The sequence below is a fragment of the Glandiceps talaboti genome, chromosome 1, assembly GCF_964340395.1.
Source record: "Glandiceps talaboti chromosome 1, keGlaTala1.1, whole genome shotgun sequence".
Classification (NCBI taxonomy): domain Eukaryota; kingdom Metazoa; phylum Hemichordata; class Enteropneusta; family Spengelidae; genus Glandiceps; species Glandiceps talaboti.
The window spans coordinates 16,042,447-16,061,318 of record NC_135549.1 but is presented as its reverse complement, the minus strand read 5'-3'; the positions used below and the strand labels follow the sequence as shown (position 1 = coordinate 16,061,318).

Sequence of the window (18,872 nt, the reverse complement as noted above, 5' to 3'; positions counted from 1 at the left end):
TATCTAACATGTAATTCCAATAGAATCGACACAAGTAATAAAAAACACGTACATTAAAGAAGTAACTACACACCATATGCAAATGACATATTTTCTATGATGAGTAAAATATGATTATGATATACAGAACACTAATATAATAAAAGAGCTATATGTGTGTTCATTGCTGACATAAACATTTAAAAGAAAAACTATATTAACACGAGCCAGGTTCATGTGACGTCAGAATTGTTAGTTCTGTGTGCAGTTAGCTCTTCCAACGGTTCGACTTTCGGGTACCTCATTACCATTTTTATCCGTGCACCAACATTCACTTGTTTTGCTCCAACACTGTTCAGGTGAGTAGTTGCCGTCTGAATCGCAGTAAGGAATGTAGGTTTCTGCGAAAAGTAAAACATGGTAAAAAATAATCAATAACTAATGAGAGTGAGGCTTATATTTCCATATTTTGATCGAAATAGAATCTGGACAGAATTTCTTTATGAATTGTTACTCCTTAATAGCATTGTTCATTGCGCACAGTCACGTGATTTGAATTTACAAACTATTATAGATGTTCGTAACCTGTTTACGGCGCTGACTGTGACTCCGATAGCTGTCGTCTTCTGAGAAGACAGACATCGAAGTGCTCAGTCTTACTCAAAAGTTGTACACAGGCTACTCACCGGTCCAAACACAAACGAAACTTTATGACAAATAAGCGCCATCTATCGGTAAAATTTGTCCATGGTTGATATCTTAGTAGCTATTTTCCCCTGAAATGTTTATTTGAATGTGATATGTATATTAATTAGCTAAGCAGAGTTGAAAGACCGTTCTTTGTTCGATACTTAGTCTGAGTAAAACTAAAACAGTTATGCTTATCAAAACTATCACTTTAACAGCATCATTATCCAACCATCAAGCATATTGACCCTGGGATATTGAGAGCATGTACCAAATCTGACAAGGGAAACAAGTAAGTCTTTCCATGGGCATAATAAAACGAAACGAAATCACGTTCACTTACGTTGGGTTAAGTCAGCATACGCTTCACTGACTGCTTCGCGACAGGTAGCTTTCACTGGCTCTGGAACTGAATCAAAATAATGTCATTATTTATGGAATGGGCGACATCATCTTATCTTTCAAATTCAATAGGGATGAAATTATTAGGCATACATCAAGAAACACCGTGATATTATTTGATGGACAACCCTTGGTACTTCATTACAAATGAAAAAACTGCATGCGTTCAATAAAGTAAAACCGGGCACATTTAACGAGACCCTTTTAAATCTGTAGGCAAGTTGGTGTATGCGATGTGTGGTGACAGTTGCAATGCAGGTGTTGACAGTATCATATCACTTTCAACTTCTAATATAATCATAATACGACGGGTGAGGTTCTTGGGTGCTATTTTATGAAAGTTAGAATAAAAAAAATACAATAAAATCCCTTTTCCTTTCAGTTTCGTTATTCGAAACTTTCAAATATACATTATTTATAACCACGACCTTTGATCTACTGGGTAAAGAGTATGTGTCCTAAGATGCTTACCAGGAATAGAACAGGCATGACCACATCCGTTGGAACAACATTTGTGATCATCAGGACAGTCGTGGTCATTGCTACACAACTCGGCACAGACTCCAAAACCAACACCCGGTGGTGAGGCAGGGCATACGCCAGGTTTATCTAAAAAGAAGAAAGACATTCACGCACACAAGTGTGGTTTAATAAATCGCTTTATAAACCATTTGAAATCATTATTATCGTTATCATTATTTTAAGTTCTTGCCTTAATTATCAATATCAGGTTTTCAGTACATCATCATTTCTTCAAGCCTCAAACCACGACCCCCACCACTCTCACAAACACACAAACAAACATAAGGATCACATCTAGGTTTTGTAACATCATGTCGTAACCAGCATGATTTCAACGAAGGTCCATATACTAGTAATTCATTTGTCTAATGCAAAATGAACCAGAGGTACTTATATTGCCCATACTTATACAAACACTATAAACTACAGGCAAGGAACACACACACACACACACACACACACATATACGCTGTTGGTGTACTTACCACAAACCAGGTTATCGCCACCTCTGACATTGGTATGTGTACCTTCGACACGGTTACCGTTTTTGTCAGAACACCAACAATATCCGACACTTCCATGACATTGCTTTTTCTGGTAGTAGCCGTCATCAGTACATTGTGGGGTAAAAGCACCTAGAGAGAGATCATTGAAGATTGTTATCATATTCATAAAGTAACAAACTTTAGCACTCAGTCCAGTGACTGTACAAACGTAAACGGGAACAGTAGCCGTCATCAGTACTTTGTGGGGTAAAAACACCTGTAAAGAAGATTCGAATTTTGTCATATTTATAAAAAGTTTACGGTGAAAATTGTACTAGTGAAGCTAAAAGTGTAAGCTGAAAGGTATTAAATGTGCAAATGCCACTTAAAGATAACAGTCACTAGATAAAATTCACTGAAGTAGTGTCCGCCATTTCTAAAAGAGCTACTCTTCACCAGGTAACATAAACTTGTCTTTACTCCAATTAAGCAACTGCAACGATTCTCGAGGCCTGTGGTAGATTACAAGTAAGTGCTAACGTTGTGATATATAGCTCTAAATAGTACACTTACTACTTTACACTAACTGTACTAACCTAGAAGTATTCCACGGCTTTGAACTTCTCGAGCTTCACGTTCACAGGGTGGTAAAGTTGACAAATCAGCCTCTGTTTTAGAAGGAATTTCAAAGAAAGTTAACAATAAATCTTTACTAATTTTATCATGATCACATGCATTGCTTTAATCCTCCAATAAAAGATGTTACATATCTAGAAGTCTGATCGATCACTCTGTTAGTTTGTCTGTCTGTCTGTATGACTGTCTGTCTGTCTGTCTGTCTGTCTGTCTGTCTGTCTGTCTGTCTGTCTGTCTGTTTGTACGTCAGTACGTACGTTAGTTTTAAGCTGATTGTTATGCCTCTTACCTGGAGCAGAACAGGCCTGACCACATCCATTAGAACAACATTTGTGATCATCTGGACAATCATGGTCATTGCTACACAACTCAGCACAAACACCGAAAGTATCACCTTGTGGAGCTGGGCAAGTACCGGGTTTATCTGCAAGAAGAGGTATGTATGAATTTACAAACTTGTGCATTGCTAGTAATGTACTCCATGTATGTATACATACATATATACATACATACATACATACATACATACATACATACATACACACACACACACACACACACACACATACATACATACATACATACATACATACATACATACATACATACATACATATTTACTTATTTTTTCCATTTACTTTTAATCGTTCACTAAATAGCTAAGTATGTCTTTCATACCAATTTTCTTACTCACTACACCCCATCAACAAAATACAACATCTTAACTTCATTGGAATTTTCCCTCCCTTGACCATCCCATCGTGGTGTTTACCATGACGATATCAACATTATTTCTACATGATTCAAGGGTTATGACATTTGTCTTCGCACGTCAAATCAATCAACACACACACACACACATACATACATACATACATACATACATACATACATACATACATACATACATACATACATACATACATACACACACACATACATACATATGTACATACATACATACATACATACATACATACATACATACACACACATACATACATACATACATACATACATACATACATACACACACATACATACATACATACATACATACATACATACATACACATATACATACATACATACATACATACATACATACATACATACACACACACATACATACATACACACACAAACACACATACATACATACATACATACATACATACATACACACACATACATACATACATACATACATACATACATACATACATACATACACACACATACACACATACATACATACATACATACATACATACATACATACATACATACATACATACATACATACATACATACATACATACATACATACACACAAACTGACCACATACTTACCAGCACCATACATACAGACAGCTCAGCACCTATAAACACACATCCAATACCTACTTACACGTATAGTAATTGCCAGCAACCATAATCATAGACAGCGTATACTTATGCCATCATCCATACACACACACTGTCCATACTTACCATTACCTATACACAGAGACTATCCATACTTAGCATACCCATATACACATACTGTCCATACTTACCACAAACCAGATTATCGCCACCTCTGACATTGGTATGTGTACCTTCGACACGGTTACCGTTTTTGTCAGAACACCAACAATATCCGACACTTCCATGACATTGCTTTTTCTGGTAGTAGCCATCATCAGTACATTTTGGGGTAAAAGCACCTAATGAGAGATCATTGAAGATGTTTATCATATTCATAAAGTAACAAACTTTAGTACTCAGCCCAGTGACTGTACAAACGTAAACGGGAACAAAGTGTTGAACAGTGCAATTATAGTTTCAAAGTGTGTGATGGGTATTAAACATGCACTGATCACTTGAAGTAAAAGTAGCTTGAAATAACATCCACCATTTCCGATTTTTTCCCCTTAAACTAAGCATGTGGAACATTGCTCAACATTGACTAATTCACATACATTGTTTCACATCACTAACCTAGTAATACACCACGACTTTCGACTTCACGAACTTCTCGTTCACATGGCGGTAAAGTTGATAAGTCTACTTCTGTCGAGGAAAGAAAGTTAACAATCAATCCTTCAGTCTGGTCTTCGCAAACCCTACAATGACCCCTTGCATTGCTTATATTCAGCAAACACACAACTGTTTCTGTCTGTCTGTCTGTCTGTCTGTCTGTCTGTCTGTCTGTCTGTAGAGTCAGTGTTCTTTATTATCATTGAAACTAACATTGTTTTATAATATCTTAGTTCGTATTCCATGGCTAGATTTGTTGGTTCATTCACTACAAGGTCGACTGCAGTCTGGTTTCCTCTTACCTGGAGCAGAACAAGCATGACCACATCCGTTGGAACAACATTTGTGATCGTCAGGACAATCGTGATCGTAGACACACAACTCAGCACAAATACCAAAAGTATCACCTTGTGAAGCTGGGCATGTGCCGGGTTTATCTAAAAGGTAAACCATGACAAAATATTGAGTTACCACAACAACAGACGGTAAACTATTACCTTTGAAATGTCTCGAAAACTGTACTTTAAAAAAAATGTGTATTGAACACACGTTAATCCTTTTGACATTCAGCTTTCTTTTACTCGAAACGTTTTCTTGTCTATAACTGAGATCAAAATCAAAATGGGAAAAAAATCATTTGTATGAAATAAAAACTCAGACATACCACATTCGAGGTAAGTTCTAGTCTCTGTTTCCTCTATCTTTTTGCCATCTCTACTTGAACACCAACAGTAGCCTGTACTTCCATGACACTGTTTCTTCTCATAATATCCATCTTCAGTACATCTTGGTGTGAAAGCTCCTATATTAAGACACATGATAGCTTTATAGGCTAGCTCATATTTTGTACTTCACTTAAATATCAAAGTGTAATATATTGCCAAGAAACTCCTAGGGGTGCGTTTTTATGTTGTTCTTGCCCTTTCGTTCACAATGCTTACAATCCTGGCCTTTCTTCCTTTCGTCTGGACTGGCAGCACCCGCATTGAATAATTCTTCTATTGAATCTGCATCATACAAACGACAACTTCTACTTCTACTTCTACTTCTACTTCTGAACATCCTAGAAGGATTATCATCACACATGCGTCCTTTAGATCTCAACGAAGACAGTCACTCACTCTCTCGTACTATTGGTGTGTACCAAACGACCAATATCTTTTAATACAATGACAAAATGTATACACACATACATGAGTTCCATATCTCACCTATCAATGGTCCCCTGCTTTGAACATCACGTAATTCTTTGTGACATGGTGGCAAATCCTCGACCACTGTGGAAAGAATGTGCACATACAGAGAATGCAAGGTAAATTTTAAAGATATCCCATGGCAATAGCACACTCACTCAAACACAAGGCAGAAGACTGACATTGGCAAAGAGCTTTATAGATGCTATGTCATCACAGTTCTGTTATTCCCTTAGTACTCCAATAATGCACGGGTGTACATTGTTTAGAAAAGTGTAAACTAAGGTGTATGACCTTGAATAACATTTCATCTTTACTTTATCTACAGCTAATAACAATCTTTTATCAGTTATTATCAACATTCACATTCAGCATTACTTTGTCGCAAGTTACAATTTATCTTATACCCAAATGACACTTTCTAGATTATCAATAAATCAGAAATACTATTTACCTGGAGGCTCTGGTTCAAAAAGATCAAAAGCTGGAATACACACATGGCCACATCCGTTTGAGCAACACTTTAAGTTGTTTGGGCAGTCTCCATCAACACTACAGAAATCTGCACATATGCCAACAACCCCTTCTACAACAGCTGGACAACTACCTGGTTTTTCTGTGAATTAATACAAAAAGGTCAGTGAATTCAAATAAATTAGACTAGTACGTGCACCCGATTACTGTGAGCCATGCATCTCAACACAGAATAGAACTAGCAGGTTTTAAAGTCTAACGTCGTTTGGTAATGATATTTCACTGTTTTGATATAAACTTAAACCTAAAGCAAAATAATTTAATATCTTCTTACCTAGCTTAAAGGGTTTCGAGCAGATATGGCCGCACCCGTTTGAGCAACATTTTTCTTCCCCATCACAATCGCCATCATTGCTACAAAGTTCTAAACATATTCCAAAACCATCGTCCTCTACAGCTGGACACTCGCCTATTTTCTCGATCACCCCTACTGGTGAAGACAACAAATAAAGAGCGATAATTCAATAAGTTGAAGAAACAATACCAACACCGCCTATCATCTACGGTTGGATATACAGCAACAGTATAGCTAAGATATCTTGGAGTGGGGTCTCCAAACTATACACGGTCTTCGCGATTGATGTTGTAGATAAGTAGATAGCATTGTTCATTTATCACCATTCACTCCTTAGCTAATCCCAGTAATCACAGAAAATACTGAAATTTCTTTGAACTATAAACTATCATTTTGCTGTTACAATGGAATTGGTCTTTGTTGCTAGGCATATTTGTGTCAATTCCTAAAGGTTTGTTCACTTGTCTACCTACCAATGTTATTATCTAATAAGATGCAATATGTTCTCTCATTGGTCTGTTGATATGGACTTTTTCATGGTTGCTAGAAATAGTAGTAGACATCACTTAATATATTCTTACCTATCTCTTGTGGTTTTGAACAGGCATGGCCGCATCCGTTTGAGCAACATTTTTCATCTCCATCACAGTCACCATCATTGCTACAAAGTTCTAAACATATTCCAAAACCACCGTCCTCTACAGCTGGACACTCGCCTGGTTTCTCGTTCACCGTTACTGGAAGAGACAACAAGAGTAATTTCGAATTATAGACAGTAACAACGCCTTTTATTTTACTATGTTGTCCCTTGGATTGAGGTCTCAAAACTAGCAGATTGTCTTTGAATTGCGATTGCTGCTGTTGCAGGTAGATAATATGCTTGTTACTTTATCGTTATCAACTCTCTTCCAGGTCCAGGTAATCACAGAAACCCAATAAAGAAATTATTTCGCAAGTACTGACTCTACAAGAGTATCTCAAAGTTCCTCTTGTGACCAGACAACCCTAAACTATATGACCACTACAATTCATAGCATTTGTTGTTTTGTAAACGTGAACACTTGAAATAAGTCCGGAAAGTTATGAACCCGCTTATCATTTTAATACCCAGATGTCAGAACGCTCTAGCATTGATATCTGAATCATCTAACTAATACCTTCTTCCTCGGGCAGTTGACAGATATGTCCACATCCACTGGAACAACACTTCATATCACCACGACAGTCATTATCAGACTCACAATCTTCAATACATATTCCCACGACGCCACTTTCGACAGCTGGACAATTACCTGGCTTTGTATTGTATTCTGTAAGGGTTGATATAGAACAAGTTATTACATCCGGGAGCTTATTTCTAGATTCTGATTCTGATAATTTTATGTTGAACTGCAGAAATTTCGTTAATATCTAATTCTTCTAATTGCTTGGTAAGTGTTTATAACAGTAAGTCTGTACTCTACTCTATTTAAGGATGGTTGTTCAGCACGGTTGTTGTATTGACAATGTACTCATATCAAGTAGACAAACAGAACTTTCGTTACCTATTTCTTTGCTGATAGTTGGCGTACATGTATGCCCACATCCATTGTAACAACAGATCCATCCGTTTGTGCAATCGCCATCGTTACTGCATTCTTCGACGCAGATTCCAAAACTATCTTCAGAAACGGCTGGACAGCCTGGATTCTCAACTGTAACTATGAGAAAATGTGAATATACAAGTTTACTACATTTCTAAGCATAGTCTGTGTTCTAAAGTACGGCAGTAACTTATCAAACAACGCATTTTATAGTACACCTTTCTTTTTTTACTTTCTTTGAAATTAGTAAAGGAATAAATTAGCCCAAGCCTGGTAGATTTGATTACACATTTCATAATGAAACATAACATTACTTAGAAAAATACATGTATCAAAGGTGGTTGTTATACGTAAATCATTTTCATCTTGTTCGCATTGGATATCTATCGTGCTTACTTATAGCAAGGATGGTGATAACAAATAGTTGTACAAATATCCATGAAGTCAAGAGTTGGTCCATATTTAGGTCTTGCTAAGTGTTAACTTCAAGTGTCAAAATGTCACATATTTCTCTCCTTTCCTACTGTTCCTGTAACGTACCTGCGATTGATCTATATTCCAGCACTTCAGAAAATGACCCCAGTCCTGATTCGAATGCTGCCTGAACCTTCATATAATATGTTGCCTCTGCTTCAATACCGTCAATCGTGATCTGTGTGTCACCACGCACTGTCTTAATATCCCATCGTGCGTCGACCTGACTATTGTCAGTTGTGTAGTAAATGTAATATCCTGACAAGATGAAATTATCCATATGTTAAAAGGTAAAATGATGACCATGTGTAGACTTTAAGATACCTCGTGTCGTCCAGCACTAATCAGTCTTGTGAGTGTCGGTTGATACAGCAGCACATCACGTCATGTCATGTATTATAGACTAGATCACATATTGAATGAAGTCATAGAACGGAAAAGATTGACACTTTCAACTGCTTGAAGTTGGTTTTTGGAATAGGTTGATACCACCACTACCACGAAAAGGATAATGATGTTGGTGCCATCTCAGACAAGGTGATCTAAGGTATTAACTGATGACGCTGGTACCATCTCGGATAAGATCCGAGGTACTGACTGATATTTGAAATTTCCTGCTGTCAGCACCTTCATGAATTCTAACTTTCGAATAACCATATATTTGGTTTCAGAGTCTCACTAATAATCAACCTAGCACAAACAAAACACAAATACAGACAACTGTCCCTTACCAAGTATTCCTTCCGATGATGATTCTGGTGCTTGCCATGCCAAATTAATTGATGAAACCTCGCCAGGTGTTACTGTCAAGCCTCTGGGTGCATCGGCTGGTAGAGGTGGTACAACTTCGGGTCCTTCTGTCAATAATATAATACAATTAATGTTCGTTTAGTCATTCTCTTGTTTTATTTTCCGATCTACATTTGCCTGACAAATATTCAAAAATTGTTTGGTCGATTACTAGTACTTTGTTTACTTGCAAATGAGAAAGTGTTAAGAACTCTCGAAAAATCCACGCCATTCTATTATAATATTGCATTGTGAACAAACAACATGGCTTGTAACTGACGTATCCAAATTCATATTCATTTCTAATAATTTCGACATTCAAAAAGATTTCCTTGCATTTGTAGTTTTGTGGTATACTACCCTATTGTTTATATGCTTGCGTACTAAGCTCTTTCACTGCTTTGATATTGTGATCACGGAACTTTTAGGACATAAACTGTCTCTGATCTGAATTTACTTTTTGCTTAGATCCATTTACACGACCGGAGATACGTCGTCCAAGCAGGAGTGCTCTCTACAGTGTGTCCTCATACGCACACTGTAGACTTCTCAAACGACCATATACGGTAGTCCATGGTTTATAGAATGTTTTTAAAACATAGAAGAATATTCTAAATGAAACTTTTCCTCGAAAATACAATTTCTGAACATATTCAAAAGAAAAGAAAAGCGTTCGAGAAATATTTAGTGTCTCGCTACCAAAGTTGCAGGTCATACCTATGGCTCACAGTAGGGAATATTTGGCCAAAAAGTAAATCGAGTCGCGCATCAGGCACTATATGTTAGGGTCTCGTAGTATACATTGCATTTTATTTATACTCATTACACCCCGAATTACGTACACAATACACTGATCGATGAGAACCTACCAATTCCAAGTGCAGGCGTACAAGTATGTCCACACCCATTTGAACAGCATTTCAAAGTTCCACTGCAGTCAAGATCGCTGCTACAATCTTCAGCACAAATTCCAAAAGTATCAGCTGAAGCAACTGGACACTCGCCGGGCTTCGACACTGTTTGAGAACGAAATGGTGATATATTGTATTATTCTAATGGTTTTTATATAGATGTTTCTATTTAGTTATTTGAACGCAAAAAAGATAGATTCGGAAATTTCCGCATGTATGAGCTTGTTTGGAAAACAATGACCAACTCATCATTTTGTTCATTTTGAGACGCGTCAAGCGCTGAACTCTCATATACAAACCAATCTATCTTAACTATGTCATTATCCGAATAGTTTATAACGGTATTATACCAGTACCTTTCACGAATGACTTTACTCCCACTTTCTATCTTTTCGGATGTTCCGTATTGAGTCAATAATGTGTGCGACGTGGATGTCATTTCGAACAAATGAATGAATGCAAAACACACAGACCGACTTATTTCCTTTAAAACTGAAAATCTCTTTTGCAACATCATTAACTATCGTTAACTCGATACTACTTTCTTTCAACTTTTAATTACTCTACCTTCAATTTCTGTTGGTAATGTACAGACGTGTCCACATCCATTAGAGCAACATTTGTCATCTCCTTGACAATCGTAGTCATGCTCACACTCTTGCACACATGTTCCTAAACTTCCTTCTTCCACAGCTGGACAGCTACCTTCTTTTGCTGTGTAAGAAATATAAATCGGTGTTTACCATGGCTGTGTGTCAGAGGAGTGGAGTTTTAATGTCACAAAACGAGGTGGATATGTTGAGCCAGATTTCATGATGTCACAAAGTTCATCGACAGTGTAGTGAAAAACGTCACACACACATGCAAATAGTCCACAACAGGAATGTTGACACTATATATCGTCATACTTGGGACACTGAAAATTAGGCTGACCCTATTTTCATTTGTTTCTCATTACATTTTCATAGCAACTATGGGTCGGTCAGACGATTTAAAAAAAAGATAAGTTAAAAAAATCATGTTTCTCTGCCTTTCATTTTCCTCCTCCTCTTTCTCTCGTTCTTTTATTGCCTTGCACAATTGGCATGTTCTCAGCACAATTCAAACATCTTCTTGGGGTAGTTTCGTGAACAAGCGTCGTCGCCGCCGCCATGACTGATGAAGATGACATCGACAGTGCAGACACTTACTTATTCTTGCCAGGGAGGGCGTTGTTCCACAAAATATTAGAGAAGGGCGAAAATATTTTTTTTTTATGTCGGAGCTGAAATTTTGGGTGGATCGGTCAGGTAATGAGAAACCGAAAACAATATGGCCACCCTAATACAATACTTAGGTGGTTCCAATAGCAATGAGCAAAATAAAATGAAGAAACCCAACAAACTATTAAAATCTACAAGAAAAATCAACAATAATTTTTTTATTAACTTTACTTATCCCCACTTACTAACTGTAAACGAGAAAGTGAAAGAACAGCGGGTCGTGATGACACCAAAGCGATCTGTCAATGTCGGTAAATTCACCGGCTATTTCCGCTGTCGATTTTATCATTTTATTTTGTATTTTGCCACCTCACCTGTTCATACCGACCTTTAACCTCTAAAACTTACTTGGAATGGGATCTATAATGATGAACGGCTGACATGTATGTCCACAACCATTGGAGCAACATTTCAAATCATCCTCGCATTCACCATCATGGCTACATTCTTCAACGCAGATTCCCCCTGAATTCGAATCGATGAATGGGCATGAACCATATTTTTCGGTGTAAGGGACTTCCTTGTCTGGCTTTTTATCTGAATATAAGAATGGGGCGTGAAATGTATTGAATCATTTTTACTAAATCGAAATTTTATGCAAATTGCTTCTTTGATATGCAAAATGCTGGTATACTTATAAAATTCATACCTTAAATTTGCCTGGTAGCAAATTACAATTGAGTCTACTTTTCTTAAAGTTATGCATATATACCTGTATATTCTAAAAGAATTAATTCCCCCATAATTCACATAATTTGCACTTGGCGTAGAAAATCAAATGTGACATTTTGTTTCATTATGTATCCACATCAAGTTCTTCCCATAGCCTGTTTGCGTTCCTAATCAGAGATCAAGATCTGCACATGCTTATAGCGAAGCATTGCGTTACGTTCAGGTCGCTCATGCCAATGCCCTGCATATTCCTATAAAACAGCCAACTCTCTGATTAATTCCAGAAGTGAAATCCAACGTGATACCCACAGCTATCGAGTTGTTTTGGTGCTCTTTCTAACCTGGGGTTATCAACCCTAGAACCCTTTCATCTCCTTCGGTAAGAGCTAACATTTTGCGACCTTTGACTTCTGAAAACTAGCACTAACGTTATACAGCATACCTTCGACTTTCCCTGTTTTGTATTGAAAGACTTCTGACATTGATCCAATACCAGATCCGAATGCTGCTTGCATCTTGAAGTAATACGAGGTGTCCTTCTCCAATTCGTCAATAACAAGTTCGTTCTGCTCACGAACTGATTTGATACTCCATGCTGAATCCCTCTGACTGCCGTCAGTTGTGTACAGAATGTAATATCCTAATAAATAAAACAAAAATAACTAAAAATGTGAAGTACAGCTAAGAATAACCAGTCTAGTGCAAAGTGACGTTTTCATTGTGTTTATGTAATACGAAAGGTGGAATGACATTGGAAATATTTCGAATCTGAACAATATATGCTAAAAATGCCTTGATTTTGACATTGCTTCTGTCACCTTGGTGGTCTTAAAACAAAGCACCCGTGAACAATGTCAGAAGAAAGTACATCTCCAAAATTTCATCCTTACGCAAAGTTTGATTTAGCTGGCTTGCCACAAAGATCTCACATCGCCATAGTAACACTCCTTTATAGGAATCGAAAAACAACACGCAATACATATGAGTAATATCTTTGATCTTGAAATATCAATACATGACAATGTTACCGTCTGCTAAATTAAACACTTGACGATATGGTAAAGGTACACACATCAAGACAATTTTGTACATACCAAGCACTTGCTCCTTTGGTGCTGCTGGGGATTCCCATGTCAAAGTAAGTGATGTTGGGTCTTCGCTTGCCGTCACTGCCAATGAACTAGGTGCATCAGGTGCTGCTGGAGGTGCTCGAGGCACTGGTGGTTCTTAGTGGTAATGAATATACATAAAACGCATGTTTAGTAAAAGTTTAGACGAAAGGTTCAAGGTCGTGAAATTAATGACATGTATGTAGGTAGTGTCTTACATTTTGGCTGTCGACGGAAAGAAGCACGAGTGTGCGGACATGAGTCTTTCCTATAGCTCCCTCCAAGCTGTGCCAGTTCGAGGCTAAGAGTGTAATTTTGGGTTCAGCAAATACATCGATCTGTTCGACAATAGCCCTGTTCTGTTTACGTTGCACACATGTAGTATGCATATTTGAAACCCCCGTATACTGCTGACATTCTCCAGTATTAAACAAGTGTCTTAGGCACGTTATTGTCTACAACGTTTGCATCATTCTGTAACCCTTGTATGAAAAATGGGGGTCGCTAATGTCGCAGCTGGACAAGTGCCTGGTTTCTCTACAGAAGCGATATCAAACTGTTTGTTACACAAGCACAAACACATGGCATATTGTAAACGTATGTATGATGCTGACGTGATTATGCCAATGAACTGCCAAAACAACCTGGATTGCGATTAAAATTACTGTCGAAGCAACAATAACATTGGTATTTCAAATTTAGCGAATTTCAATATTCCAAGTTCAATGCTAAGAGTTATCTTGGTAGGGGACTGTACAATGGCTATCTTTCATAATATCCCAGACCACTGTTGCAGTGGTAAAAAGCTGTGTGACAACTAAGAAACTATTTTAGAGCTCTCTGACCGTCATTTCTAAGCGGACAGGTTGGTAAAAGGCAAGTCACTGGGCTCAAGCAGACAGATTGAATCATAGACTGAAAGGTTCAGCGTTGTGTATGCTCCTTTATTCATATTTAGCTAAATGGTTAGCAGGAGTGCCAACAGTGAATCTACTTACATGTAACACGTTGATCTGACTATGATAGATTTTACAAAGAATGTAATATTCTGGTCCTCGCAAATAAAAATTATACACTCTTTCTAATTACCTGGGACGGGGTCTATAATGACAAATGGCTGACATGTATGTCCACAACCATTGGAGCAACATTTCCAATCATAATTGCATTCACCATCATGGCTACATTCTTCAACGCAAATTCCCACGGCATCACTTGAAACAGGCGCACACTCTCCTGGTTTCTCTAGGTAAGATAAATGACAGAATGCTTCGTTACTCGAACTCTGGAAGCTAACCTGTCTACGCCGCCGTAGTTGCAAACAAATCTTATGCTCATATATGCTTCTTTCACAATTACTATCCGGATAATAGTGAAGGAGCGTTGTTGAATCACGGTACGGATCAAGCGAGTATACAGCCATGTTATAAATGTGCTCAAACATCGAAAAGATACCGAGACATAGGGATTTAATACAGTTGTATTTTGACCTAAAACTTGCACATTTTCAAAACATGTCCTACTGGGTAGTAAAAGTTTAGACGAAAGGTTCAAGGTCGTGAAATTAATGACATGTATGTAGGTAGTGTCTTACATTTTGGCTGTCGACGGAAAGAAGCATGAGTGTGCGGACATGAGTCTTTCCTATAGCTCCCTCCAAGCTGTGCCAGTTTGGGGCTAAGAGTGTAATTTTGGGTTCAGCAAATACATCGATCTGTTCGACAATAGCCCTGTTCTGTTCACAGTCATTGGTTTACGTTGCACACATGTAGTATGCATATTTGAAGCCCCCGTATACTGCTGACATTCTCCAGTATTAAACAAGTGTCTTAGGCACGTTATTGTCTACAACGTTTGCATCATTCTGTAACCCTTGTATGAAAAATGAGGGTCGCTAATGTGGACTAAGAATGAAAAAAAGAGGGGTCATCATTGTGTATCACAATGTTACTTTGGTCTGGAAATATCCTCGAAAAAAATACTATCGATATATTTAGTATAGTAAGGTTTACCCTACTGGGATCGTGTACTAGTTGCATAGATTGGTCACAAACAGCCTACCTATTGGAAGTGGAGGAGTGCAAGTATGCCCACAGCCATTGGAACAGCATTTCAAATTACGACCACAGTCACCATCGTGGCTACATTCTTCAACACACGTTCCAAAAGAATCACGTCTAACGAATGGGCATTCTCCAGGCTTCGTTAACGCGACTGTTTTGAACAAATGATGGACAAGAGACAGGTGATTTAATGATGTGACATCTTTACAATCTGATGTAGTATTTGATTTTTCAAAGAGTCAATAAAACCATGATAGTCTTGGATCATCCATTTCACACAGTCTGTAACTGGCACCATCTTATTACGTCAACCAAATTTTAACCTTATGACCACTAATACGTTCGATAGTTGGTGATCAATCTATCTTTAGGATGTTCTACATGGAGTCAATAATTGTGTGATCAGAGACGTGGATGTTATTACGAACAAATAAATGCAAAATACAGGCCAACTTATTTCGTTTCATTCAACTTTTAATTACTCTACCTTTAATTTCTGTTGGTAATGTACAGACGTGTCCACATCCATTAGAGCAACATTTGTCTTCTCCATCACAATCATAGTCGCCGTTACACTCTTCCACACAGGTTCCTACAAGTCCTGGTTCCACAGCTGGACAAGTGCCTGGTTTCTCTACAGAAGCGATATCAAACTGTTTGTTACACAAGCACAAACACATGGCATATTGTAAACGTTTGTATGATGCTGACGTGATTATGCCAATGAACTGCCAAAACAACAGGATTGCGATTAAAATTACTGTCGAAGCAACAATAACATTGGTATTTCAAATTTAGCGAATTTCAATATTCCAAGTTCAATGCTAAGAGTTATCTTGGTAGGGGACTGTACAATGGCTATCTTTCATAATATCCCAGACCACTGTTGCAGTGGTAAAAAAGCTGTGTGACAACTAAGAAACATGTCTATTTTAGAGCTCTCTGACCGTCATTTCTAAGCGGACAGGTTGGTAAAAGGCAAGTCACTGGGCTCAAGCAGACAGATTGAATCATAGACTGAAAGGTTCATCGTTGTGTATGCTCCTTTATTCATATTTAGCTAAATGGTTAGCAGGAGTGCCAACAGAGAATCTACTTACATGTAACACGTTGATCTGACTATGATAGATTTTACAAAGAATGTAATATTCTGGTCCTCGCAAATAAAAAATATACACTCTTTCTAATTACCTGGGACGGGGTCTATAATGACAAATGGTTGACATGTATGTCCACAACCATTGGAGCAACATTTCCAATCATAATTGCATTCACCATCATGGCTACATTCTTCAACGCAAATTCCCACGGCATCACTTGAAACAGGCGCACAGTCTCCTGGTTTCTCTAGGTAAGATAAATGACAGAATGCTTTGTTACTCGAACTCTGGAGGCTAACCTGTCTACGTCGCCGTAGTTGCAAACAAATCTGATGCTCATATATGCTTCTTTCACAATTACTATCCGGATAATAGTGAAGGAGCGTTGTTGAATCACGGTACGGATCAAGCGAGTATATAGTCTATCAGCTAGCCCTCGGATGTTCTTCCGATAAAATACGACACACAGCCGAACAACGCTATCGAGGACGGAACATCCGAGGTCTAGCGAATGTCATCAGAATATAAACAACTGCCAATCAGAAAACCGTATTAGCGACAAGCACAAACAGAGGACAATAGCTAAATTGCCATGCATATACATCTTAAGGAGGGGCTTGTATAAATAACCATCAATGCCTTAACTGAAATGTGTGAATGACAACGTCTACACACTCATTAAACTCACAATTACCATAAACCGATAGGCCATAGTAATGACATAAAATGTGTTTGTCAACACTTGCCTGCAGAGATTCCCCGAGGTCATAGGTTATTGAATATATTAAAGTATATATATGCATATATGGCCCAACCCACCGCTTATTGTAATCTCAATGTAATGTCCGGTCTGAAAATGACATTCGCTAGACTGTTCGGGCAAGCCCTCACATGCGAACTTCGTTCGCTTAGGGACCGGTCAGTTTGTTCGGCCTGGGGAGGGGGGGGTCACCCTGTTTTTGAAATTGGCAGTAGGGGGGTCATGCTGTTTTCAAAATTGTGGATAGGGGGGGGGTCATTGTGTTTTAAATTGTGAGGGAAGAAAACAATCCTTTCTACAATGGCATATAGCCTTGTCTGAAATGTGGTAAATGTCAATATTTGTTCTTGTGCCTGTTTCTTACATGAATTTTTTAATATTACTTATTAGTTCAAACATAACTATACATATACATATACATGTATTACCTAGCTACCACACTAGTTACAGAACATGCCATCTAAATGCTTGGCTGTTTCACAATCAATGCTTCACTTATATTGCAGTTTGGGGCAAAAGTGAACTTGAAGGTTTCGTAATGGCAATTTTCATTGATAGTTTATAAATGAAGTTAATCTAAATTGTTCTACTCGTCATGTTATTGACACTACAAATCACCACATCTCATCAGATTCCAGTTTCTATTATACACTAGGTATGACCACCTAAAGTTCTCTAACATACCGGTGACTGTATTATACATATATTAATGCCCCTATACTAATGTAACATGTCCATTTAATGTAATATAGGAAACTCATTTAAAACGTACATTTACGTTAGCTTTTCGAAGCTTGGAAATATTACCTCAAAGGTTATGAATAACCTAAACATTGCCTTAGTATCTCAAGCAAAAAACTCCAGATCTGCCAGAGGTCAACCAACAATCAGATGCACCAACAACCTTTTTACTGTCATAATGGTAGTAAACTTTTCTTAAATATTTTCACCCTATTCTAATTTGGGATGATATTGTCTTTTCAAGATGTGAAATGTTCGCCAAGATAGTCTAAAATTGCCTTAATCTCCAAATCTCCCCTACCAATGATACTATCATTAGATGTGCTGACCTTTACTATATGTATATAATGATGTCATTTAACTTTTTAAGAACATATTTCAACCCTTAGTGTAAGTTATAAAGAATAGTTTCTGATACGTGCTGTCTTGTAAAGAATGGATTAAGTTATTGCTTGAAAGGGTCTAAATAGCGTAAATATTTGCTATAACAGTAAAAATCCTCCAGGGCTTCTAGAGGGACACCCCCTCAGACCCCCGCATGAGGTGGACATATCCCAGTCTCAAGCTCTTCCCCTCTTACTGTCAAGATGCTATCAAAGTATATTTCAAAAGTATTTCAACCCTATGTAGTTTTTTTTTTTTACATGTTGGTG

General features: G+C 37.7%; 1 protein-coding gene across 3 annotated transcripts in view; it reads right to left on the bottom strand.

Moving 5' to 3' along the window:
* The window catches only part of LOC144452853 (uncharacterized), a 41,436-nt gene continuing 22,564 nt past the window's right edge, over positions 1–18,872 (bottom strand). For 2 of the 3 annotated variants that reach the window (XM_078144077.1, XM_078144240.1), the window contains 27 exons: positions 16,810–16,965; positions 16,106–16,252; positions 15,617–15,769; positions 14,645–14,800; positions 13,541–13,672; positions 12,889–13,086; positions 12,123–12,311; positions 11,080–11,226; positions 10,471–10,617; positions 9,544–9,669; positions 8,879–9,070; positions 8,300–8,455; positions 7,913–8,065; positions 7,337–7,492; positions 6,735–6,890; positions 6,381–6,542; positions 5,945–6,010; positions 5,398–5,535; positions 5,036–5,170; positions 4,695–4,766; positions 4,271–4,420; positions 3,001–3,135; positions 2,672–2,743; positions 2,076–2,225; positions 1,540–1,677; positions 1,010–1,075; positions 1–380 (listed from right to left, as the gene is read on the bottom strand). In XM_078144077.1, coding sequence (XP_078000203.1) covers positions 232–380; positions 1,010–1,075; positions 1,540–1,677; positions 2,076–2,225; positions 2,672–2,743; positions 3,001–3,135; positions 4,271–4,420; positions 4,695–4,766; positions 5,036–5,170; positions 5,398–5,535; positions 5,945–6,010; positions 6,381–6,542; positions 6,735–6,890; positions 7,337–7,492; positions 7,913–8,065; positions 8,300–8,455; positions 8,879–9,070; positions 9,544–9,669; positions 10,471–10,617; positions 11,080–11,226; positions 12,123–12,311; positions 12,889–13,086; positions 13,541–13,672; positions 14,645–14,800; positions 15,617–15,769; positions 16,106–16,252; positions 16,810–16,965 — 3,797 coding nt within the window. In that variant the 3' untranslated portion in view covers positions 1–231. The remainder of the gene's footprint in view (positions 381–1,009; positions 1,076–1,539; positions 1,678–2,075; positions 2,226–2,671; positions 2,744–3,000; positions 3,136–4,270; positions 4,421–4,694; positions 4,767–5,035; positions 5,171–5,397; positions 5,536–5,944; positions 6,011–6,380; positions 6,543–6,734; positions 6,891–7,336; positions 7,493–7,912; positions 8,066–8,299; positions 8,456–8,878; positions 9,071–9,543; positions 9,670–10,470; positions 10,618–11,079; positions 11,227–12,122; positions 12,312–12,888; positions 13,087–13,540; positions 13,673–14,644; positions 14,801–15,616; positions 15,770–16,105; positions 16,253–16,809; positions 16,966–18,872) is intronic. The other variant, XM_078144157.1, reaches the window with a different exon arrangement.